The 26,045-nt window shown below is 45.8% G+C and overlaps 1 protein-coding gene across 1 annotated transcript in view; it reads left to right on the forward strand.

Annotated features, from left to right (window-relative positions):
• The window catches only part of Fhod3 (formin homology 2 domain containing 3), a 428,818-nt gene that overhangs the window by 299,535 nt on the left and 103,238 nt on the right, over positions 1 to 26,045 (forward strand). The window contains 2 exon segments of the mRNA XM_059246707.1: positions 1,088 to 1,329; positions 24,444 to 24,785. Of these exon segments, the coding sequence (XP_059102690.1) occupies positions 1,088 to 1,329; positions 24,444 to 24,785 (584 nt within the window).

Below are 26,045 nucleotides of genomic sequence, written 5' to 3' on the forward strand. Positions count from 1 at the left end.
TCCTTCTGTCACAGATCTTTGCATCTTTGTTGCAGCATGTGCAGGCTACACCCCCAGGCCCTGAAGGTTGTCTGAGAGTATAACTGTCAGGTGGGCTTCTGGAATCACACAGTGCATACTGCTGTAGAAAGACTCTCAGAAAGACTAACGGGAACCAACCTGTTCTTCTAGATCTCGTGACCCTCACCTCTTCTTTCTTCCTTTAAGCACCCTGTTTGGGGAAGGCAGCTCAGGAATGATCACATGTGGAACCCAGGGGGCCTCAGGAAAGCTTCTGCCTCCTGGAATGGAGAAGAGCCACGGGAGGGCAGGGAATGATGAAGGTCAAGGCACGTGGACATGTGGGTGTGAGGTCCACACTAGTGCTATGATTTTCATAAGGCAGTGTCTCCCTTAAGTTCATGTGGATCCACTTACTAAGATGTGATTTGGTCTTTAACATGGTGGATGATTTAAGCCACTGATGGAGACATAATTTGCTGACATGTTAAGTGGTGGTAGAAACTAGGGTTCAGAGTCTAGGTGGAAGACGTAGGCCATGGGGGAGGTCTTTTAGGAGAATATCTCCTCTGTGACACTCTCTGCTTCCTGGCTGCCATGGAGTGAACAGCTTGGCTCTCTGCTTCCTGAAAGACATGGCGTGGGTGTTTGGCTTCTCTTCCGCCGTGGTCTTCCACTGCGATGTCATTGCCTTTCCGTAGACCTAACCTCACCCAAACCATCCAACACCAGGAGCCGAAAACAATCTTTCCTTTCAAAGTTGACTTTCTCAGACATCTTGTCACAGTGATAAAATCTGACTAAAACATTTAGATTTCAGATAATCTCATAATATTTTTCATACTTAGTTGTCTCTTCTGTATCCGTTGGATCCACAGAAAGCATAGTGACAGGCACTTTGTAATCACAGATTGAATTTGACTTCTGGACACATATAGGGGTCACTTTGAGATTGAGTAGAGGCCTGCAATACAACACCAACAACAACAAGGCAGTTTTAAATCCACTTAGAGGTGACATATAGTCACAATCCAAGCCTTAGAAATGCTATCAAGTTTGGCTTGCCTGATACACTCTGCTTTTTCAGGTGGCACTCAGGCATGAAGACGGTGATGAGACAGCTGAGCCACCGCCCAGTGGGCACCGGGACCGGAGGAGGGCCAGCATGTGTTCTGGTGGCAGTGTGGGTGAGCACCAGGGCCTTGACCGTAGGAGGAGCCGGAGACACTCCATCCAGAATATCAAGAGCCCACTGTCAGCTCCCACCAGCCCCTGCTCCCAGTCGGTTCCCGCCTTCAAACCCAGCCAAGTTCGAGATCTCTGTGAAAAGTAAGCTCGACTCCAGTGACCGGGAGGGAATTCCACTGGGAAGAGGGAGAAAGACTGCAGGTCACGTGTACTGACCATGATTTCCCTCCCTGAAAGATGGTTAGGGGCCCCTGGCTTTGCGTCCTGCCTCTCCTCTACCACGAAACCATACCTCCCTCAGGGAACTTCCCACTCAAGCTGCTCCTGATGGCAAGCATAGGCCTCACCTTGCCAAACTCATTTAGGATTTTATAAAATGGCAAAAAAATCCAAAATACAAGCCATGGCCTAGAAATAAATGGTATGTCACATAGAAACGCAAGACTGGATGGCTCTTGAGATAATGTAGCCTTACACAGATTGGCTGTAGATATGTGAATATACATATGCAAATGTAAAGGCATCTCTTTGTGTGCAGCACATACTCATTTCATCATTTAGTCACTCAGTAAACGTTTTTATTGAGTGTCCATTATAGGTCAGGACCATTCAAAGGTATAAACACACACACACACACACACACACACACGTACACAACAAAAATATGATCTTTATCTTTGTAAACCTCACATCTAAACCAGGGAAAGAGAATGAGGTAGTAGAAAGAAATAGAGGGACTCATAGACCTAGGAGAAATTATATAGGATCAAAAACGAAGTTTGACTAAACCTGTGGTAGCCTGGAGTGACTGGGAAAAACAGGTGTAATAGAAGGATGGCTGGGCTTCTCAGGCCCTGAGATAGCCGCTCCAGGAGGATGCTGCCTAGTTGCTGGAATAATGGGTCACAGAGGTTGACCACCCCATTCATGGCACTGAGGTAGGATGCAAGCCATGCTCATATCAGTACCAATGGCTCCATCATTCTCTCTCATCCTGGAAATATTTCTGGGAGTCAAATTTAGCTTACCTGGGTGCATGGTGAAGGAGAAAATAACTCCAAATACATCAGACCACCTTTCGAAATTCAGTCGTCAAGAGTATGTGGGTCCCCTCCCTCAGCCCCCATCTCAGAGATAATAACCCACCATCTCCATCATCAAGATGTAGCTCAAGCAGTCTGGTGCTCATGTGCCTGTTAACCAGGAAGCAGGAGGGGTCTTGGTTTGAGAGTCATGTGCAGCATGCATGGTCCCTTTCTATGTCATGGCCCCAGAAGTCCTGTTTCTGAGTTTGTGTGACCAGCTCTACTCTAGTGAAAGCCCCAAGCTTCTGAATAGATTAAAGTTGGGAAGATTTACCGTAAGCATTGTGACCCAGGATCTTGAAGAAACTCAAGGGCTGAGCCACAGCGCACCGGAAGTACTCTCCCAATACTGCCCCTACCTGGCAGTTTGAGGAATCGACACAGAGGAGCTTGAGGAAAGCTGTGTACACAGTAATTGAAAACTTTTTAAAACCAGTGGAGATGCTGAAGGCAGGGGTGCGGTGAGCCTTGTTGGCCTCGCTGGTTCTTCACTCTGTCTGATTCGTGTTGTGTTTGTTTCTGGCTTCTTTACTCCTCTTCTGCTTCTCAAAGGTCCTTACGCTGTGCGCTTGCGTGACAGCATCTTCAATACATTGGCAAGGATGATGGCAGTTCAGGAGACTGTTCTGAGAACAGTTCACTGTGCCCAAGTTCTGGGCTCAGTAGGAATTGAATCTGGGGTGGGGAGAAGATATAGACACACTGCTCTAGACAATGCTTGCTTTGTTCTCTGCAAATACTATGCATTTTTCATTGTGCTGAAGCTATTGCTTTAACGTAAATTTCCGTAGCATTTGGGGAAAGTACCTTCCAGTTTGTAGAGATCGAAAACACTAAAGAGAGCTGGGGTGTAGCTCAGCGTGGAGTGCTTGCCTGGCACATGTGAGTCCCTGAGTTTAATTCTTAGTACTGCAAAAATAAGTAAATGAATGTAACCCTAAAAAGAGAAGGCATTGTTCGGCCCTGTAACTTTGAAATAACTGTCCATTAAGCCTGTTGGATAGTCTGGGGTGTCATGGTGATAGTGCAGTTTCCATTAAGACAAGACTGCGATGGGGGAAGGAAGGCAAGAAAGACAATGGGAAATGGTCCCCGTGTACTGAGCAGTGTCACCTGCTCAACAGCTGTGACCTAAAATAGTACTTCAGAATCAAGCAGCTGCTAGGTCCCACCCCTCAGAGGCCCGGGCAGCAATGCCTGTGAACTCCCTGGACATACTTGCTGCTCTTCTTTAGTGAGGTTCCTGCAAATGCCACACAGGAGGACTCAGAAGCTGCATTTTACCCTTCTGTGACACTAGTGATCCCAACACTCTGGAAAAGATGGGAGAAATGTGAGAGGTCAGAAAGGAATCCACATTGTTGGAAATGTGTGTGGAACTCTTTGCTCTTATCCTTTGAGCTTAGTTCTCATTAAGACCCTCTTGAGCAGGAAGCTAGGATAAATGGCAGACAGCAGGTATGATGGGCTTTGCAGTGGATATCAGGAGCAAGGGATAGGCTGAGCCACGAGTTAAACTCAAATCTGGACTCTCAGTATTCAAAGCTGCTTCCCACCTACCCACTCTTAAACGTATTCATTGAACAAGACTTATACGTCAGACTTTTTAGGAAGGAGAATTGGTCGGCATACCATGTGGGCATCATCTTTACTGAGGTAAATATAAAATTCAAGAAGAGTTGAAAAGGACACCACATCAAGCTTCCTTACAGACATAAGCCTGCCAGATTATTGCTATCATTTTAGTAGTGTTAATGTGACCGTGAACCCACATTACTGTGTCATGACTTCTACACTGGCCATTGGCCAAATAAGGTAGAATGTATTGTTCGCCTGTCACCTGAAAATGTTTTATGTGATATGTGTGCCATAAAGAATTTTATCTCTGTACTTATTTTTCACAGTTTTGATTATAAGAAGAAAAATTTGAGCATTTTTATTTACTTCTGAGAAAATTATTTGGGGCCATCTAATTAGCAAAAATGAACAAAAACCCCCCAAACTCCAGCAGTGTTTTGGACTCATATTGTTACCATTCCTAAGACTAAAATGTCCTTGAAGTTTGTCTAGCCTAAAGCAGGAACCCAGTGGAGGGCACATACAGGCCGGGGGTCTTTCTTTCATGAGCATCCCATTCTACCCTGTATTTCCTGCTTCTTAGGATAGTCTCTGGCCTTAATTTGCCTCCCTAAACATGCCCCTGTTCAGCCAGGTGCTTGTTCTCAACATACAATGTATCTCCTTCTCTTCTGTCCTTCAGTGTTTCTGGTATGAAACACTGCCCAGGACCTAATGTGCAACTCCGAATTCCATCCTGGTGAGTTGCACACACATTCCACTCTCCAGAGGTAATTTCGAACTTCACTCAGTCAACTGATGCTTGCATGGTACCATCTAGCTCTCAGTCATGTGTGTATTTTAAGGGCATGGAAGAGTGACCTGGCGAATTGTGCACAGTGACATCTGGCTAGGGAATGGAAGGTATAGGCTTATGCCACGTGCACGAAAGGGCAGTGATGGCTGGCTAACATGTAAATTTCATATGTCATGGAATACTAATCTCCTGGTGTTTTCCAACCGTTAAAAATGTAAAATATATACTAATGCTCAGGCTCTCCAAAACAGATTCTAGGCCAGATTGAGCTCACTGGTTGTATTTGACTAACTACTGTTCTCAGGGGCCAGATATTTTTTAGAGAAATGGAGGGAAAATGGGATGAAATTACCAATGAGGAATATGTGAGGAAGGAGAGTAAACCCACCATGCCATTTGAGAAGACTGTGGGGATCATACAGTTGGGATTACCACAAAAAAGTAAAAGGGAGTTGTGGTGTGGCTCAGATGGTAGACAGCTTGCGTAGCATGCACAAACCCTGGGCTTGATCACACGCATCACATAAGCCAGATGTGGTGGTAGATACCTATAGTCCTGACACTCAAATAGTAGACCGGGAGGTTGAGAGTTCAAGGTCATCATCAGTTACATAGCAAATTTGAGGACAGCTTGGGATATATGAGACCTTGTGAGGAAAATTCCATGAAGAGATTATGAGGATCTTGTTGATCACAAATTCCTATGATACAGGTGAGGTTGGAGATGGGCTGGTGAAAAGTTGGGGGAGGGGTGTACAGCACGTGGTGGGAGCAAAGGGAAGATGAGGCAGTAGGGGAGGTTACAACAAGATAAACTTAGCTCTAGTGACCCCTAAGGAAGTAGTTCTCAACCAGGGATGACTTTGCCATCCAAGGGACACCTGGGTATGTTTTAGTTTGCACTACTGGTGCTGGGTGCTGTGGGCATGTGATAGGACCAGTCCAGGAATGCTGTCCCATCACGTACAGGACATACCTCACTAAAGAATTAGCTTTTCTGCAGTGTGTGAGTGCTGCATCCGGGTCAACACCTTAGCAGGCTCAAGTAACTGGCTGGAATTTTCATCTCCTTCTTGGGATACTTCCAGGGTTGGGAACAGCAGTTGGACAAGGTAGCTCTTTTAGAAGAACATAGGACTCTGTGTGCCTGCCTCAGATATTCACATACCAAACTTTGGATCAAAATTAACTTTATTCAGAAAATATCATGAATCAGTTAAAATTCGAGTCTGTACATGATATTCCTGGCATAAAGATTTCATTGACATTTTAAAACTATCACAAAGACGTTTTTTTTTTTAATAGCAAGAATGGAGATGTGGAATGTCTTACCTATTGCTTGGTCACTCTGTCATACGTAGATTATAGCAGAATCCCTATTCTAATATTGGTTTTATCTCTGTTTAGCAAATTTTCACTGTTCAGATTCTCAGCAAATACACTGAATTTGGTTAGGGACAAGCTTGACTTAATCTAATGAATCAATCAGTAACCAAACACAGTCAGTTCTAATCAGCCTTGAGTCTATCACATTCCAAAAATTTGACATCATGGAATGTGACACTTGCATGAAACAAATTGGCAAGACAGCAACATACTTGTATAACAGAGTTGAGCAATCTGAGGCCAGTCCTCGTTATCCTATGGTGGGATAGGAATCATATAACCGTATGTGTGCTCATATAACCAGAGATGTGTAGGTGGAATTGGAGGACCAGCATGGAAGGGCAGCTTCACACAGTTCTCCTTCAGTTGCTGATGTTGTCAAGCATTGACCCAGAAGCTAAAAGAGTAAATAAAATAGTTCCTGCATTTACCATGTAAGTTAGAAGATGAATAATAATAAAAATGTGCCTGCTGTATTTGGAATAGAAGTATTCCTTCTAATAAATTGCAAAGTCATTAGGATAAAAACACAGGCTGTTGTGTGAGCTTTTGCTGAGGAGATGAAAACAAACATCCCCTTGTCCCAGATAGGGAGCTGATGACAGAAACAAATGATCCCACCCAAGTGTAGCTTCAAGTACCAGTGAGTCTAACTGGTTTAACTTATAGGAGTATGGGCAACTTATGGACAGCTATACCCCTGAAGGAAAAGGTCTCCCAGAAACCATTAGCTGCCTGTTATTGCCTGGTGGGTGGCTATGTGTTCAATAATGCTTTCCAGGTATTGCAGCTGTCAGTATTACTGAGATGCTCTCTGGTCCCTACTAAAAGCCATGGTCATATGCAAGTTGCTGTAAAATGTATAGGCCATATGTAAGAAGCTGTAATAGTGAAGCCAGGCTCTGAACTGATACTCCTACCTCCCTGAGGCAGGTGGGGCCTTGTGAACCCTTCCCCCTAAAACCATTAACTTTATAAATCCTTAGAGGAGGGTAGGGCTTCATGACCACCTCTTCCCAGATGCTGTTAACTGGTCCATGGGGCTTCAGAGGGGAATGAAGCCTTGTTAAGCCCCTCCCTGCCCATAATGAAAAATTAATGGGCCTAACTTTCTGCAAATCTGCTTGTCACCAAGAAGTTAATGTTATGTCCAACGGAGAGCCTTTAACTAATACAGATCTGCACAGAGACATGTTGTAGATAGTCATGGACCTCGTAGGCAGGAACCCAGAGGTTTGACCTGTATGTGTACCTTGCAAATGTGAGAAGATGTGGTCCTGTCTCAGCCATCCTCAGTAAGCTTGAGGCCTGGTGTACTGACTGGGGGATCACTAGTCCATCTGAGCTGCAGAGAGGAGGAGTTTAACAGGGGATGTTGTAGGGCTTTGCAGGGATGCTAGTGTCTGGAACTCAAGTCTGGACTTGGTGATTGAGAGACCATGGCTCCTAAGGAACCCTTGATCTCCCCAAGTCTACCACCATTTGGGCGGCATTCAGAATCACTTTGGAGTTGAGCATAAGATAGACATGTCTGAGCATAGGCGAGTAAGGTCCAGAGCCTGGCTCTACTAATCACAGCTTTATACCAACTTACATATGGCCACTGCTGTATAGTAGGAGCAGATAGCATCTCAGCAATAGTGTCAGGTACAATGCCCACAAACTTCTCCTGAGCACGCACCCACCCGCCAGGCAATGTGCCGAACACCTGAGGTCTTTGCTCTTGGCGTGGGTACTGTTTTTATTGCCCTGTAACAGCAGAGGAGGCTAAGGCAAGTGCAGCTGAAGTTCCTTGCCTGAGGACCACTTGCCTGATGGGACTGGTTTTAGAGTTTTGTAGGTCTGGCTTACTGTTTCATCTGACGACACTTGTTTTTGTGATCCTGTAGATCTAATCTCCTGGGCAAATGGCCGACAGGAAGCAATGACTGTGTACTGCCATCTGTTAGACCTTTCTTAGAAAAGATGGATGCTGAGTGCTGACACCCAAGGTTGTCTTTTGACCTCCACATGCGCTGTGGCATGGGCATGCCAGCACACATACATACACGTGCACATATCCCACATAAAAAAAGTATTGCTCAGTGTCCTACTGTGGGGTTGGCCCACAATGCCATACTTTCATTCACTTTGCCTTGGCTTCATCCTGGTTTTTCCTGGTGCTGAATTTGCAGTAGTGAAGATTTGTGCACACGGCCCTGTGCATTTGCTAGCAGCTGCACTCTTCTGGGATAAATTCTTTTAGATTTCAATATTGTGGAACTCTAGAGCAAAGAACACTTAAATGTTCAGTACCACCATCACACACTACTCTCTTTTTGCTCTCCCATCAGCCTGTCACTGGCCATTTTTGCACACCATTACTTACACTTGATGGTAGGAGTTCTTCAGAGTTTTTGTAATTCCATGAGGTCACATGCATCTCGCCAGTATCTTTAAAAAACATGATGTTTCTCACTTTCTACATAAAACACACTGTCAGCATGCCCATACACGAGTGGTTTCCTGTGTGGCTTTTCATTGTCATGCTTGCACAGGAATGTGTGTTCTTTGAGCCGCAGCCTTGCTGGGCTGTTCTTCTTTTCCTTAAGACAAATAACAGTAGGGGTAGCACTTAGGAATCGCCCACTGTGTGCTGGCTGAGGTAGCACTTAGGAAGTGCCCACTGTGTGCTGGCTGAGGTAGCACTTAGGAAGTGCCCACTGTGTGCTGGCTGAGGTAGCACTTAAGAAGCACCCACTGTGTGCTGGCTGTGGTGCTAAGCAGTTTTTCATGTGTTGAAATTTCCATGGAGAAAGTTGTAATGTCCTTTTTATGTAACGGACAGGGAAACAGAAGCACAGAGAGACAAGGAACTTGCCCTAGATCATACAGCTCATCAGTGGCACTGCTGGTTTGGAACCCAGACAGTCATGGTTTGGAGCTTGTCTTCAGTCAAACAGGACTGGAAAGGCTATCTGATGGGCTAGACTGTGTTTGAGAGGGACAGTGATTTAGTGGGTGAATTAGATTCCCCAAAAAAGAAAAAGTCATCAGAGCAAATGGTTCCTTGAGCTTGGTAATCTTAAAGAGCTGTATTGGTTATTGGTTTTGATATTGAAGCTATCATTGGGTTTGCTTTTCTCATGAATGGGCACAGACATGGCTTCTGAAAAGGACTTCTGAATATACTGATTCTGGACCAAGCTTTCCTAGTGAACAGTGACTAACTGGCCATTCCAGAAGAGATGCAGAAAGGAAGGTGCAGAGGATACCCACTGAAAGGAAGCCTCAGCTGAGTCGCAATGGTTGGATGCTGAGGAGAAGCAGGGTCTAAGTCACCCTAATGGTTTAGCATCTCATAGTCAATGCACACACCAATTAGTGACCCAGTGGGTGGTGGGATGAGGGGAGCCAAGCCTTGAGGTGAGCCTGTGGGTATGAGTACAGGGAGGAGATTGGAGGGGATGTTCACTGGACTCCTCTAAAGCGGGGGAGGACATTGGCATCATTCTACCAGCCACAGGAAGCAGTGGGCAAATAGGGAGCCTAATTATGGAACCCACTGGACCGGTGAGCTCATCTTCCTATATTTTAATGAGAAGGAGATGTATTTGGTTGCTTAAGTTTTAGGACAGGACTTGCCCACAGGGCTCTGTTGCCAGGGTTACAGGATTCATTCAGTGATTACCTGTAGGGTCTGCAGCAAAGTAATGAAGTTGACCTATCTCTTGGAAGGAGTTGGCAATGAGCAATTTGTTTACAAGGAAAAAGTGTACAATGAAACAAGTAGGTGTTCCACAAGTTTAACTTATGAAAGTCATTGGCTCAGGTGACCTGTTAAGTGCCGGCTCCTACAGCTAGCCTTGGCCGGGTACAAGAAGGAACAGATGTGGTGGTCTAGAGCAGAGGTATGACCCTCAGGATTGATCTCAGCCTCATGTGGACCCTTAATGATGATAGTGCTTTAAGAGGGTGGGAGGAGAGTTAGGATAGAGGGCAAAAATGTGTTCTTAGCCAGGTGAGGGTTATGTTAGCTGCATCATGCCCTGAAGCTACCCGAGATGTTGTTCTATTAAAGATGGTAATTGTTAAATAACTACGGACATGAACTGGAGAGAATATTTTACATTATAGCATAAACTTGCTAGAGGATTTCACAACAACCAGATTAACAACCACTGGTACCACGGGCAGCAAGTAGCTACTTGGGAAAGTTTATCTGATGGTAAGTGATTTGTTATGAATGAGATGTGCCTATGGGGCCTGTGGCCTCCTGAAGTATTGCTGGATGGCAGCCAGGAGTGTGGAGATGTCCAAGGCCCTTCCTGAGTATTCTCTAGCAAATGGTGGGCTGGAGGAACAAAAATGGGGTCAAGGAAGGAGGAGCTTGGAAAGGGGTAGCAGTAAAGAGTGAAGCAGTGGGGCTGGAGGAAGAAGTCAACTTGTGAAGTTCCTGACTTTTGGAAAACTTACTATGACTAGATTGTCAATGTCTTGGGAGTCCACTATTTGCTAGGATATACTTGGGGATCTTTATAGATTCTGAGGAAATTGGTAGACTTTGATCCTTAAAAACACACTGAGCCAATAGTGAGTTTCAAATGGAAAAGCCGGTGTGTGTATGTGTTGGGGGGCGTCTTTCAGTGAGAACTCTCTGGAAGCATTGGGGGAGAGCTGGATCAGGTGAGAAGATTGGGAGAAGCTAGACTGCTATCAGAGTAGCTAGATGTGGAAATGTAGAGAGGTTAGAAAGTGGGGGGAGGTGATGGGGTGCAGAAGAGCATGGTTTACAGAACACTGTATCCAATCATGTTTGAAGTCACCTGATTCCCAAGCACCCAGTAATGCAGGACCCTGGCCTGGGTCACTCAGTAGAGTCTGGGTGTGGTGTGTTTGAGGGACCTATGAATAGAAATCCCAGTCATCTGTGGAATCCAAATATGTACAGCTGATAGGTGGCACCCAGGCTGCAACCCAGGAAAAATAAAGCAAGGAGTTGGAGAAACAATGATAAATCCCTGGGAAAGCAAGTGCTGGATCATCATCTTATGAAATGTTACCAATGAGACTGCCGCACACTTTCCCAGTCAGGGAACCTTTAAAGTGCCCATCTTCATGCGTGGGTGGTTCTCATGCTGGTGAGCTCTGATGGTGTGAGGCTCCACAAGGAAACCAGCTATGCATATGCGGGGTAGAGGCAAGGCCTGACTGATGGTCTTGTTCGGTCTTTGATTTGATTGGTGAAGAGCTGAGCTTGCTTCCTTTGACCTGTACAGACCTCATGTTTCCTATAAGACACATCTTCTCTTCCAGGATCCACACACTCACAACCTTTGCTGCTGAGCTTGGATTTCTGAGGTGGTCCATGATGATGTAGACATGGGGACATGTGGTTCCCAACATGTCTTTGGGAGCAGAGAAGGATTTTCCCAAGAGTTGTTGCGTGATTAGATCCAATCATAGAAGGAGCAATATCTGCTTTGCTTCCTAAGTGCTATGGTCAGGCTGAGCATGGTGGTGCATACATGTTCTCCTAGTACTTGAGAAGCAGAGGTAGGAGGATCTCTGAGAGTTTGGGGCCAGCCATCTGGGGCTACACAGCAAGACACTGTAAGAGAGAGGGGACTGGGGTGGGAGTAGGGGACAAAGAAAGCCTGTATAGAGAGATTCTGGTGATAATTCTAGACTAATGAAGGATGAGCCTGAAGACAATGTGACAAAGGATAAGTCACTACTGAACACAGGTATGCTGGTAAAGTGTTGGACAAGAGTTCACAGGGGCCTGAAGAGGCTAGACCTGGCCTGCAGCCACACTGTCACTCCATATGCACAAGAAGATGGTAGCAATTACAGAAACACCATTCTCATGCTGAAAACATTTTTTTTTTTATTTCAAAATGAGGCCATCATTATGACAGACTTCTCAGAATTGACATGGGCCATAACTGTGGTCCAGGTATACCTCGTGGTATCATGAATACCTATTGTATCTCTTTGCTTTCTGGTGGATGCAGGGCATTAGTGGAATGGAGAGGGAGAGTGATTTGCAGGAGAGGTGAGTTGGTGGGTTCCTCATGCATGTGAATACAGGCATAAGAGCTGCTAGTATTCGGGGAGGGGGAGAAGGAAGAATAAGTAGCTTCATCCAGTTATTAAAGAAAGGAGCCATTTTCTCCAGCTGGTTATCCTAAGCAGAGATAGCATGTTATAGCTGTTATGCTCATGATGCTAGGATTTTCCTCCCTGGGTTTAATCCCAGTTTAATACCAGGGGACGCTGGGATTGTCCTTAACCTCTGGGTGCACTAACAGGAACTGTTCCAGAGGTTGGCCAAGAAAGAGGTGAACTATGTAAACTGTCTTACATAAGCACCCAGCACAGAGGTTAAATAAAGAGTCAGTAAATAGTTGCAGGGTGGTCACAGTAGAACCAAGCCCACAGCAGGGCTGCCCCTGTACCTCAAACCATGCCCTTCAGAGCGCAGGGGTCTTGGGCACCTTTTTGAAGGTGAATAATTTTGATTGTCTTGAGAAAACTGCTTCCCAAGGACACAGTGACTCAGTAGGGGCCAGAGGCAATTCAAGGAACTTTGGGAAGACTTGGTTACAGAATCCACATTGCCCCAGAGACATCATTTCATTCCTAAGAACTTTGCTCCTGCCATGCGGTTTTGGTTTTATAAACACCAGATTAAAAGGTGACTAGAGATGAGCTCTCCGGAGGAAGTGGCCAGTCCAGGCCTGCTGCATGCTGGCACTTCTCCCCCACAGATCCATGGGCAGGACAGGGCAAGGCGGGGGAGCGGACAGTGTGTCATGGCTGCATGCCACGGGCAGGCCGCCTGAAAGGGAAGCAAATGCTTGTGAGACTCAAGAAGCCATTTTCTTTTGCTACAGTTCTTAAATTTATGACCAGTTTTGCAAATTTGCCTTCTCAGTGTGTGTGTGGGGGGTGGGGGATAATTTGAATCATGACATCAGAAGAAGAAAATTCTCAATCCCCTCTGACCTAGTATTATTTGTGTCTTAGGACTTGTCCACAGCCATAAGAGCTTTTGTCACCAAGTAGATGAGCAAGACACCTCCACTGGAGAAACCCAAACTGCCTGCTTTTCCTGAGCAGCCTTGCAGTGACATGCTTTGTAGCAGCACATGTTCTGAGCTTTGCCTTTAGTGACTGCCCGAGTTTGGTGAGCTAGGAATATTAGCCCCTTTTATCAGCAGACCCAAATCATAGGCGCGTATTACTCTACGCCTACGTTCTCATGCCCACATATGCGTGGATTTGAAACTATGACCATGACAAAGATCACAGTTTCATAAGAGTATGCAACTGAATGTGACAGCAGTACACATGGGTGGCTTTGGAAGGGGAGCAGTCAGCTGTGTGACGAGGGCAGGGCAGAAACAAGCATGGGCTCTCAGGGAGAACATGAAGAAGTGTGCAGTGACAGCCGTTGCAATATTACCGGGAACAGCAAAGCACCACGGTTATAAGGAGCAGCTACCTATGTATCGTGGGGTGTTGCGCCATGGGGGTAGGCAGCAGCTGCAAGAAATGCATGACATTGGAAACGCCAGCACACTTGCCAGTCATCAGGTGTCTAACATTTGTAGATTATGCTTCACTGGTTTTTGTTTGTTTGAAGCTCAGTCTCAGGTAGGCAAAACTGGCCTTTTGATTCTTGGTTTTTGACTTTTGATTCCTCTGCCTCTCCATTCCCTCCTGGAACAGCAAGTGTGCCCCACCACACTCAACTTCAGTTCTAGTCCAGTCGTTTAGTCTCTAAATTCATAACAGTATTTCTGATAAAAGAGGGCTTACCTTTTGTTACTAATGTTAGACTCTCTCAAAAAGACTATCAAATCCTATCATTAAATGTTAATGTAAAGCTTCTTTTAGAAAAGAGAACAGTAGGATAGGAGCGGCTCAAGAAAGGATAAGAAAGAATGGGAACATTATGTTGAGTAGGAAATGGAGAGGAGGGCTTGGTATGCCTGTGTGTGCTCTAGACACTCTGGAGAGCTGCAGAGGCAAGATTGTAGAGCGTGGAGGGAGACAGAGGTGGCAGGATATACGCTCGTATGGTAAGCAGGTTGGGTCGTGCAAGGCCTTGGGACTCATAGCATGAAGTCTGGGGATTATTTGGCAGGTGAGTTCGGCCATGCCAGCCATGCATATTTGAAGCAGTGCCCATCTGCCTGATAGGGATTGGGTTGGAGGTGACGGAGACTAGAAATGGGAGCCCAGGTGGAAGCTATTGAGACAAAACTGCTGGAAAACCATGTTATCTTGGACCTAGGGCAATGTTTCTGAGCCCTTTAATATCCTATGTTCAAAGCCAACCCTAGGATGCAATTTGCAAAAGCAAGCTCTGAGCATCTCTGTTTTCAAACATCTCTCAAGGATGTGAATCACTGGGCTGAGGTGGCCGTTGCTCCTGGACAGTCATGGGGGCTTAAAAGCATAAATTTGGGAAAGAGTTGGTGGCCTCGTCACTTGATCTCCCAAGGAGCTGCTTCGGGACTAAAATGAGCCTAATCCTGTTTGAGTCACAGTGAGATCTAAGAGTATGCAAGGTGCAGTGAGACTCAGCACCATGCATTGAGTTCTCTAGTAGGTTTTCATTGTTATGACAGAACATCTGAGCCAAATCATCTAAGAGAGGAGAGATTTAGGTTCAGAGGGTTCTGTCCTTCATGGCCAAGTGTATACTAGAGCAGAGCAGCTTACCTCATGAATGAACAGGAAGCAAAGAGAAAATGTCTTCACTGGTGGGCTTTCTCTTTCCCAGCTTTTATCCCATCTGAGCCACTAGCCTGTGGAATGGTTCTAGCCACGCTCAGAGTGGGCCTTCCCCATTCAGCTCATTCTCTCTGGAATCACTCTCAACACACACAACCAGAGGTGGGCCTCACCAATTTCTCCTTTGATCAAGCTGAAAATTGAGATTAAGCATCAAGAGGTCCTTGGATATGTCATCACAAAAACAGTTCTCATAGCAAAGAGAGTGTGGAGCCAAATATGAGTGACCATGGCCCAGGAACATACCTTTAGCTTTTCCTAAATGCTATGTTCCTCCATGAAAGTGGTCATATGAGATTTTATTAGTTATAGTACCAAGAAATTCCTAAATCAAAACGTTCATTAAATGTATTGGTAGAGAGGGTAAACTCTGTATGGGTTTCAGATGCTATCCGGTGACAAATTAGCTTTGAGGTTGGTAAAATCTTTATTGGTCTGCTAAGAATAGATTGTAAAGTTGTGACGGCCACAGGGTTGTTAGGTAAGTCCCAGGGGTGGATAGTGCAGAGCTTTCAAAGCTTTCAAAGAGCTTTCATTCAAGATAACTTGGCTCTGGTCTGCAACATTCTACCTGTTCATAATATTGAAGTTCACTCACTTGGCTTTGTAGCATCTTTAACAGAGGTGTAACTTCTGTCTCTTTGTGTCTGTCTCCTCTCCTCCCTCCTTCTCTCCCCCTTTCCCTCTCTTGCCCTTTCTGCCTCTCCCCCTCTCCCCACCCCTCTCTCCCCTATGAAACTTCAGTTCATAGGTGATAATCTCTGTAGATAGTTCTGGCTTCTGCTTTTTAAAGAATCTTCCTGTTACTTCCTTTACAGACAGTTCATTTCTCGTGGATCTTTCCACCAGCAGAGGGACAATAATGGAGAAAGCAACTGCCTGCCCCACAGCTCCAGTTGTTACCGCTGGCAATTTTGTGGGCACGACTGGGGATAGAAAACGGAGATGAGGTTGCTGAGAAGCCTGAGAGGCCTGAAATGCAGCCTTTGGGGTTTATCTCTACACACCAATCTACATGATTACCATATTAAAAGTTGATTGTGGAATGTTGAATCAAAGCACGCGAAAGGCCACTTAGTTGTAGAAGCAAACGGGGTCACAAATTGAACAGATCATACCACACTCTGAAGCTCCGAAGCACCTTGGGCTCCCTTGTGGAAGTTATACTTGACAACTGCTTCTAAACACACAATACCCTGTCCTGTTCATATCTAAGAGACGTGGTAAGTTCACACCTCCTAAATACACTCCTCATTGGTGGAAAACTCGAGACAGTAGAAAGCATAGGAGAATGCCGTTAGAGAGGCTGCCTATCCTTACCCATAATGCTTTGAGAATGCATGGTGAGGATCTGACCCAAGCTTAAGAATGAAACTCACTTCATTTTTGTGTCTACTGTGTATACCTAGCGTTAAGACAATTTTAGTACCTATGTTCTGATGGAAATCTATCACGTGACATCAGGTTTGGGGTTTCACCTTAGAAGGAGTTGCCAGTGCTCAGTATGTTTCAGGTTTTGAGGGTTTCAGAGTTTACACTTGGAGGTGAGATGCTCAACCTGTGTTTGACTTAAAAGCAAGCTTGCCCAGAGAAGGTACATGTCAGATGCATGATTGGTAGAAAGAGGCATTGTGGACAAGTGTTTCATTCCCTCAGTGACACGGGCCAGCAATAGAGGTTCCCATATGGCTGGGACATGTTCTTTTAGGTGTGATAGGAGAGAGAGCCCTGGGTGGACCAAGGATTTAGAAAGATTGAAGCCATACCTGAGGCAGATCCTCAGAGGCTAGCAGCCTGGGACCCTACTTGCTGCCTTCTAGAAGTGCTTGGAACACTGCAGTCTACCTCCTTCGGGTTGGTCTCTTCTACCCTTCAGGTACATTTGAAACAATGACTTAGCAACTGTGGCTAGGAGAAATCATTTCCATAAAATCAAGGTATCTGCAAAAGGAAAGAGGCTCCTGCCTGTTGCTTGCCCTGGATGCATCTGTTTACACCTGAGCAGATCTGCAGCCCCAGCTGCTAACTGTGTTTCTTCCTACTGATGTTTACACTCTGCAGATTGAGTTTAGCCTGATTACAAGACCCTATTTTTTTTCCACAGGAATGTGCTGGAATCATTAGTGTTTGACTCTAATCAAAATAGCAAAATAAAGGCTTTTGCCCCGAGCTGCCAGCCAGTCAGCCAGCTTCTTGGGTCTATTTGGGGTTCCTGAGCTGTGCTCCATGCTCCTTCTGAGTGGTGCGTGTTGCAGGGACAATAAATACTTTCCTGTCTAACTTTGGGTTGTCACCATGGAAACGTTAGAGCAGCAGCTGGACTCTGTCAGATGTCTTTCATCCACTTGGCTGGCACAGCTCTTTTGAGGGAACTTTTATTTCATTTGGCAGATGGCAAAACTTTATTTCTAAATGACATCACCGCTGCACTTGGTCAGATATTTGTCGTAACTGATTAAGAACACTAATTGAAAATCTTCAGGCTTGGGCCCCGGGTATCCTAGAAACAACCTTGATGTTAACAGAAAGCGTGAGTCACAGACTGAGGGGAAACTACAGTTTAAGCATTTGCTAATGCAGAGCCATGAGAACCAAGCCCGGAGGGGGCACTTTCTGTCTTAAGCTCCGCAAAGTATTTCAGTGAAATGTTTTTCATCTAATTATGATATAAGATGTCCCAATTGTATGGAACTAGAACAGTCGTCATCCTTGGTTCATGAGGTTTTGTCGTCATAGGTTTTGGCCTGTGGTTTTAGTCTGGTTTATTTTATATGGTATTTATTAACATAAAAACATTGGTAAAACTGACCCACCTAGAAAACTGACAGAGGAGTGCCCTACCTTTTGGCATTGTGACACGGCATTATCATTTGCAGGTGTGGTGGACCATGTACCTACCTCTGGGGGTGCACTCAGCCTGCAGCTGCATTTGGACTCACTTGATGCTGACATCTATCTGCGTGCCCATTGCCCTAGAACCCTTAGGCCTGGGGTGACAGGCTTAAATATGCATTTGTCATTGTCCTTTGGGTTGTTCTGTTTTCCATAATTATGATGAACTATGACAAACATGTGGAACTAAGCAATGTATTACTCAACTTTGCTTTTTTTAATTGATAAACATATATGTCCTGCTGTGTGCCACTCTTCTGGCCTGTTTTCCTCAGTGCACATCACGCTTCTGAGGGGCTCTGTGTTATCTCGGGAAGCTGTTCTTTCTTTATTTTCCATACATAGACTTTGTCATACTACACTCATTCTTTTTTCTCTTGGTGGACATTTTGGTCACTTCCAGTTTGGGACAGTTCAACACAGTGCTCCTGAAAACATTCTTGGGTTCTTTCTTGTGTCCAAAAACTTGAGGACCCTGAGGGAAGGGAACTTGGGCACTATGGATATCTTGGATCTAATGTTCCTTGTTGGGGACTATCATTTACTTCTGCCCACTAGATGCCAGTATCTCCCCATCCACACAGGTGGGACAAAGTGTGCTTTGGGTTGGAGGGGTCATCTTGATTCAGCATGTCTCCCTGAGGGTACAGTGGTGTAGACTCTGGGGAAGGACATAAATGTGTTTACAGGATAGTTCTAACTACAATGTTAAAGTGCTTAATCCCTCACCTTCCCGTCAGCAATACAGAGTGCTCCCTTCTGCATGTAGTATGTCAGACAACTTTGCATGGTAGAAATGAAATGGTGTCTCACTATGGTGTTAATGTAGCTCCCCGACTTAGAGGTTAAAACAGAATTTTATAGGAGTTTACCAGCTGTGACAATTTTGCCCACTTTTATAGTTATACTTTGTACCTTTAGGTGTATAGTTAACATACCTTTTCTTTGAGTTGACATACAGAATGAGAGGGTTCACTATGCCATTTTCATACATGCACATCTGGTATGTATCTTCCTAAATGAGTTGGTGTGTTCTTGTTCACCTTTGTTCTGAAAGTTTGCACTGTGCTTTTGAAACAGCTTGGCAACATTCATTATCCTCTCTGTTTGTGCTTTTGGAATCTAAGAGACGTGCCATTACCCTGAGATACAAATTTGGGAAAGTTAAATTGACTATGGTGGAAACTATGTCCTGCAGAACTGAACGGGCTGTGGGCCTCTGGCTTTTCCAACATGGGTGGGGGTGAAGTGGACCCAAATCTGGGGGTATTTTTTTATAAAGGAAATTACGTATCAATTCACAGCAAGCTTGTGCCTGTGAGTAATTCCTCATCAATTGAAATCAAGCAAAATCAAGTAGTGTGTGGTGGCTCACAGTCATAATCCCAGTACCTGGGAAGCTGAGGGTAGATGATTGTCATGAGTTCAAGACCATCCTGGAATCCAGACTGAGAGTGACCTTGTTTTAAAGCAAAACCCAAGAAAAGAAGCATTTGAAAGCTAGAGGCCAAACATCCAGAATTCCTCAGTAAAATAGGATCAACCATAAACGGTCATGCTTTAGGAGAGAAGCCAGCTTGGAAAAAGCTAAGTGATCTGGATCACTTCTTCAGCCTTTAATATTATTAGCATGGAAATCATTTGGTTTGCTTATTTTATCATAGGCTTAATAAAACTAAATCAAATCAGCATAGGTAGTCCAAGGCCATGAGAGACATGTTTCCTTCTCTACCCTGTGACATCATGGGACAAGGCCGGTGCTTCTCCCATAGAAGTGGGCTTCCCAGTGTGTCAATGTGCCGCCTGCCTTTTGTCCTGCCTGCCACTGTGATTGTAAGGCTAAATCACTCATGTGCTGTGTGATGGTTGGTCGTAGGATTTAAGGAGACAGCATGGAATTTATGTCAGGGTAGTCATCTTCAAATGCCAGGGAAAGAAGAGTCAAAGGACAGAGCCAACAATGACGGGAGCTCGCTGCTGGCAGTAGAGAAGCATGCTTTGTGGTGTGGTGTGCTTCCTCCTTCTGGGAATCTAACTGCTCTGAGTCTTCATCAGTAGGGAGGTGAGAGTTTTCCTCAGAGGGCAGGAGGAAGAGGAGATGAGAGGAGTAGGAGAAGGAAGAGGAGATGATGATGAAGGTGGTGTTGATGGCCAGTGATGCTGACGGCAATGATGGCAGGTAGTTCTCACCTCTTTACTGCACCTCAAAACTTGTCAATGTGTTTCCTGTGGGCAGCACTGCTCTCTTAGGAGGCCATTACTATCACTACATACAGGAACACGGACACTGAGGCCCACAGCTGGCATTGCTCAGAAGTGGTCAGGGTAGAGAGCAAAGGTAGGCAGTCTGGCTTCAGAACCTCCCTGCCTCTACCTGTGAGTGTGTGTGTGGGTCAGGTTATTTTGGAGAGGAGGCTCGGTTGTTACAAAGCCCAGGGATTGGTAAGACAGATGGAATTCAGGGTAGACCAGAAGTCACAACTCCAGCAAACTCTCGGTCAGGCTGAGGGATGATGACCTCTAGCTAGTGATTGTGAATAGTGAGCCTGGTGCAGTGGGAACAAAGAGAGGAGGAAAAGAACCACTGGTGACTCGTGGAGTGTGAATACAGGCTGTGATAGCCTGGCAGGGCAGATGGGCTGTGGTAGTCTGGCAGGGTAGATGGGCTGTGATAGCCTACCAGGGCAGATGGGCTGTGGTAGTCTGGGCCTTTGGCACTGCAGAACAGCTGCTGCCCTGCTGTCCACTGGTCTCTGCCTTTGTGATAGAGGCACCCAACACAGGCCCTGAGACACATCCCCGTGAATGTGACTGTGTCACTTCTCTGACCTTTCTTCCTGCCATGTCTGATCAGTCACAAACATGTTGCAACAGAGTGAAGTTTATGGTGTGCAAGGTTGGCTTAATGGTTTTAAAATAGCAGTCTTTGCAGTTTGCTGCATTTTTTCAGGAAAAGAAGGGAAAATTATATGATCATCTTAACAAATGAATGAAAATTGTTCGACAGACAAAGGCTTGATATAAGAAAAAGAAAAAAAAAATCACACAAAATATGAAAAGCACTAACCACCAAAAATAAAGAATTTTGTTCATAAAAAGACCTCACAAAGTAAGTTCAAAAACAATACACAGGGGAAAGAGAGGGTTTACAAGACATGAATGTCAAAGGAACTTATTATAATTACAACCATAATTCCAAATTGTGTGAAAAAGTTCAAAGAGAAAAGGGAGCTTTTCACGTCACTGCAGATGAGGATGTAGAAAGTATGGTGGGAACCAGGGCCTGGGCTCCACAGTCACCTTCCAACGCCACCTCTCCTGATCTGCCTACTAAGCAAGCCTGACTCCCCCAGACAGCACCATCCGCTGGAGAACAAGAACTCAAACAAGGGGCTGGTGGAGCCCATTTTAGATCCGCAGCCTCTCCCATCAGCGAGAGTTGTTGGATACAGGTGTTAAAGGCATCCGAGGAGGCATCCGAGGACTGCTTTCCTCTCTCCGTGCCTTTGCTCTTCTCTGTGTATTTTGATGGGGTGGTTTTGTTTGAGACAGCATCTTTATACATAGCTCTGGCTGCCTGGGAACTCACTATATGAACCAGGTTGGCCTTGAACTTGCCTTGCCTCTTGAGTGCTGGAATAACAGGCATGTGCCACCATGCCCAGCAATTGGATGCTCCTTGTCACTCAGAAGTTACAGATGGCTCCAGACTCATATTATCCCCATAGTGAGTCAATTCCTGAAAAGACTGAGAGAGATCCCAGAGATGATGTTGAACATGTCCTTGAAGTAGGGGATGAGTCTGGTTCCCAGAAACACTCACTGAAATGGAGGGAGTATCCTTCTAGAACTGTGTGCCACCATAGAGGTTAGTCAACACTGGATTGGTCAGCCCCTCAGTGATGCAAGCTCTGTGGCTGCAGCAGGAGCTTGAATCACCAAGAACAATGACCAGGCAATTCAGTGACGTGTGGGGTAAGCCATACAGAAGGTCCTTCCAAGGTAGGAAGCTTCTCTGAATCGTATGTGGAGGGTTCAGGGTAATGGCATTCAATCATGATGACAAAGAAGTTCTCTTCTGGGTTTTGTCATCTCCTCCCCACACTGAGGGTCCCTTAGAACCACCTGGACTATCCCACTGGACTATGCACCTTCTCCTTTCACCCAGCTGGCTTTCTGTGCTTTGGTGTCCTGTTTGTGATGCCCATCTTGCTTTTCCATCTTGTTTCTGTGTGTTTCTTTTTTCCTGGTCTTGTCTCAGGGATGAGGAGGAGGAGGAGGAGGAAGAAGAACAGCCAATCACGGAGCCCAATTCAGAGGAGGAGAGAGAGGACGGTGCCCAGTGTCAGGGCAAGGACAGGTACTGCGGGCTGGGCCACCTAGGCTCATCAGAACAACCAGAGACTCCTTCCTCATAGGCCATTTGCTGTCACTGCTTCTTCATGATCTTCTTGTCCTTTGCCAGCTCACAAGGGCAACCCCTCACGTCCCTGTGCACAAGCCACAGAATTGTAGAAGTAGCCTGCACTCTGCACTCAAATACAGCCTGCGTGGCCATGGCCACTATTTATAGGGGGGAAAAAGCACACCATTGGTTTTCTAAACACCCTTTCCTCCATCACCAAGGTATTTGCTCGACCACATTGATGGTGATTAGAAAAACTTATTTGCACTTAGGAGGTTTAAGATCTTTCCAGGAAGGACCACAGTTAGACTTGTGCATGGTTCCCTTCCCTAATTTTGCTAGTACAATATCAATTAATATGTGTGGTAACTGCTTTGTTAGTTATTCAAATACTGTTTTATACAAGTGGCAGGGAATAATGTTCATTCTATGTAGCACAGAAATCGTACCCAGTATTTGTGTTTATACCCAGGACACCTAACATAGGCTTATAGCCTTTCAGAGAGCTTGCTCTCATCCATTTGCCTCAGTAAAGTCCATTCTGTCCCTGCTCAGTGTACCCCAAAGAGAAAAGGGAGGGTTTAGAACATGGGCACAGGAGAGCCAGCAGGACACAGTAAACCCCTCCCAGATGCCTTACAGATATCTTAAATTTTATGAATATTTCTCTCAAATCATCTTTTTATAAAGCAAGAATGCCCACGAGTAACTTCATCTTCCACTCTTCAAAAATGGTTTCATACTTGCATAATTCTCTTCACGTAATTGTCACTACAAATCAATGTTTTTACTCAGGGACACATTAAGTTAGAGTGAAATGTTTGTCTTGCCAACTTCCAAGTTCAGGGGTGCTTAGCAAGACCCTTCACCTGTCTTGTTCTCCATCTACATAAAAGCATCACTGAATACTAAGTCACCCTCCTGTTCCTAAGTACGATAGAATCTTCTGGAAACTGACAAAATGGTGGTTTCCTTCGCCTTCCCCTTCCCCTTCGGGAGGGCCTGCAGGGAAGCCAGCTGGCACAGAGGAAAGCCATGAACTAATGATGGAGAACTAGTCACACATTTTGGAGTGAGAGAGGAAGGAGGATCAGCAGGAAACAGCCCTGCCCCATGACGGGCCAGACTTGTGGGTAGGGATGGGTCAATTGGGGACCTGGGAAGGGGATAAGTTTGACAATCCTACCTTAGCATGAAAGTGAGCCACAGGGAATTATGCAAACTCTGTAAGTACACTGGAATGACTTTGGATGTGTTCAACAGCGCATGTTCTGTTCCAGAAACTTTGAACGCAAAGGTTCAGTATCTGCAGAAGAGGTGGGGGGATCTCGTTGGGAAGGATGTCCTTTGGGCCACCCCTGTTGCCTGCGCAAACAGGTGGAGGACTCTGCATTTGACCCAAGAAAGGAAGCAGTTTACCTTCTATTCCCCAACCTGCGCAGCTGTCAATCACACTGTCTGGGAGACGGGACTATAGTTCTGAAACGTGCAATTTTACGTAGGTTCTCATGTTATAAATGTGTTAACTCAAATGTCTAACTCCAGTCCTCCAGATGGAATTTTTTTTTTAACTTTAAAAATTATTTCATTGGAAAACACTGCATCTATTTAAGGCAGCCACATAACAATTTTGTGTATCTTACATCATGGCACAATCAAGTTACTAAGTATACATACCACTCCCTGTGATGGTCCTGTCTGGGGATGGCAGCATGTCCCTGTAGCTATGGGCCTGACTGAAGGAGCCCAGTTGTTGAAAGTTTAGTGCTAGGCCCTGGAAAGAGAAATAGCAGATCCCGTCTTCCTCATGTTGTCGCCTCTCTTTGGTGTGGTACAGACTTGTTTTCCCTTTTCTCACGTCTACATCTGCACTGGAAAGAGCTCTGGAAGCCCCTCCTAAAGCACATGTTTTTCAGCAGGAGGACGGATCTTCTGTGACTAAGACAAAGAGATAAAGTTTAAATTGTGCAATTTCAGGTGCCAGCCAGTGTAACCTGAAGAGAAACAGGGGGTGCTGACAGTGGGCACAGAAGAGCATGCAGGGCACAGTAAACCCCTCCCAAAACCTCTGTCTGCCCAGAGGCACATCGTTTAGGAGATGCCCCCTTGCTCTCTGAATATCTATTCCCTCAGGTGGCCAGGGGTGACTGGGCACATGGACACTTTGGCTGGTGGACTCTTCCTGTGTCTCAAGAAACACAGGACTGGAAGCCTGTGGTCACCTGTGAGGTTCCATGAATCCTTCTCTTTCTCCTAACCTTTGCTCCCTCTCTCTCAAATCTCTGTTCCCCTTTCTTCTCTCCACCTGGCCTTTCTGGGCCAACAGCGAGGCCAGCTCTGCCTCCAGGCACAGCTCCCCCGGGAAGGATGCTGCTCCAGACAGTTCTGCACTCCCCACTGCCTCGCAGGGAAGGCGGCCTCCAGCCAGCACAGCAGCGCGGCCCCCTGGGCTCGGTGGAACCTCTGGGTCTGAGACCAGCCGGCCTGCTCTCTTGCCAGCTCCCAGCCCCGGCTTGGCTGCTCGGCCCTCCACTGCCCCAAAGGCGTCTCCGACCATAGACAAGCTGCCCTACGTGCCCCACAGCCCCTTCCACCTCTTCTCCTATGACTTCGAAGATTCACCTCTCCTCACCAAGGACAAGGGAGGAGACTCTCAGACAGAAAACAGGTAGACGGGCCCCGCAGTGAGGCCTGTGTGTGATTAACCCAGGGAGGAGGACACAATGCTTGGCTTTTGCTGTGTCGTCTGGAGTCACTCGGATGTAGAGCCACTGTGGCTAAACTAACCCTCTGACCACGGACTTAGTGGGAAGAGTGAGATGAAAAAGACAGCGGTCACCTGTGTGAACTAAGGAGAGCTTTGGTTTTAACGTAACTACTACTAATGGCTTTTAGAACTACAGTCTAGCAGGATCCGTGTGTCCACCCCATCCTCTAGCATGATCTTTCGGCCTGCAAGGTGAGGCAAGGGCTGCGCCCTCTGCCCGCAGCATGGCCGGTGTGTGGACCTTTCCTTCCGGTGTGTGGACCTTTCCTTCCACGTCTTCCTCAGCCCCTCCCACTGAGCCGCTGCTGCAGAGTCTAACTTCCGGTCTTTCTCTTCTAATAGGTGGGCACCCTGTCTGCACTTTCTTTATCTTTCCTGTAACTTCCTGCTCTGTTTTCTGATTCATGCTTTTGTGCTTCCTAAGGCTGCTAATGTCACAGAACCGTAGTTTGAACCAACTCCTGGAGTCTTAAGATGCTCACATTATCTAATTATGAACCTTTAAGTATGGTAATAAGAAATTGTCTTAGTGGTAGGTTGGAGGGAGATATGCAAAGCCAGACTCCACAGGGAACGTTTAACTATCGTTTGCCTGCCATGTAACTAATCTGCCCTTGCTGTCAGGAGTGCTGCTGGAGTGAAGACTGGGTGATGTTTACATGTTTTCACTTTTCTAATGGCTGTATTCTATTTTTAAAATTTCTTTTATTACATTTATTTATTGGGCGGGGCATTGTGGAAGGTCAAAGGGCAACTTGTGGGCATCAGTTCTCTCCTTCCTGTCAGTCCTGGGGATCAGACTCAGGTCATCAGGCTTGGCAGTATGGGCCTTTACCCATTGAACCATCTCACCAGCTCCAAATAATTGCCTTTGAAGTGGTAAACCAGACAGGTAAAATTCACTCTAATAATATACTTCATTTAATGTAATATATCTAAAATCTTGTATTTCCACACTCTGTAACCACAGTCATTGGTTGTTATAATACTCTCCCCTTTAGAATAATAATAAGGGAGCAAACTTTGCAAAGCACTCACCATGGGCCAGGCTCTCTATTTCCCATGAAGCTGGAACTTCCAAGTATCACTTAGTCCTTAAGAAACAGATTTCTATCACTAGCTCCTACTTATGGTAAGGAACCTGAGCCTGAGTAACTTGGC

Source organism: Peromyscus eremicus, chromosome 19 (assembly GCF_949786415.1).
Source record: "Peromyscus eremicus chromosome 19, PerEre_H2_v1, whole genome shotgun sequence".
Lineage (NCBI taxonomy): Eukaryota > Metazoa > Chordata > Mammalia > Rodentia > Cricetidae > Peromyscus > Peromyscus eremicus.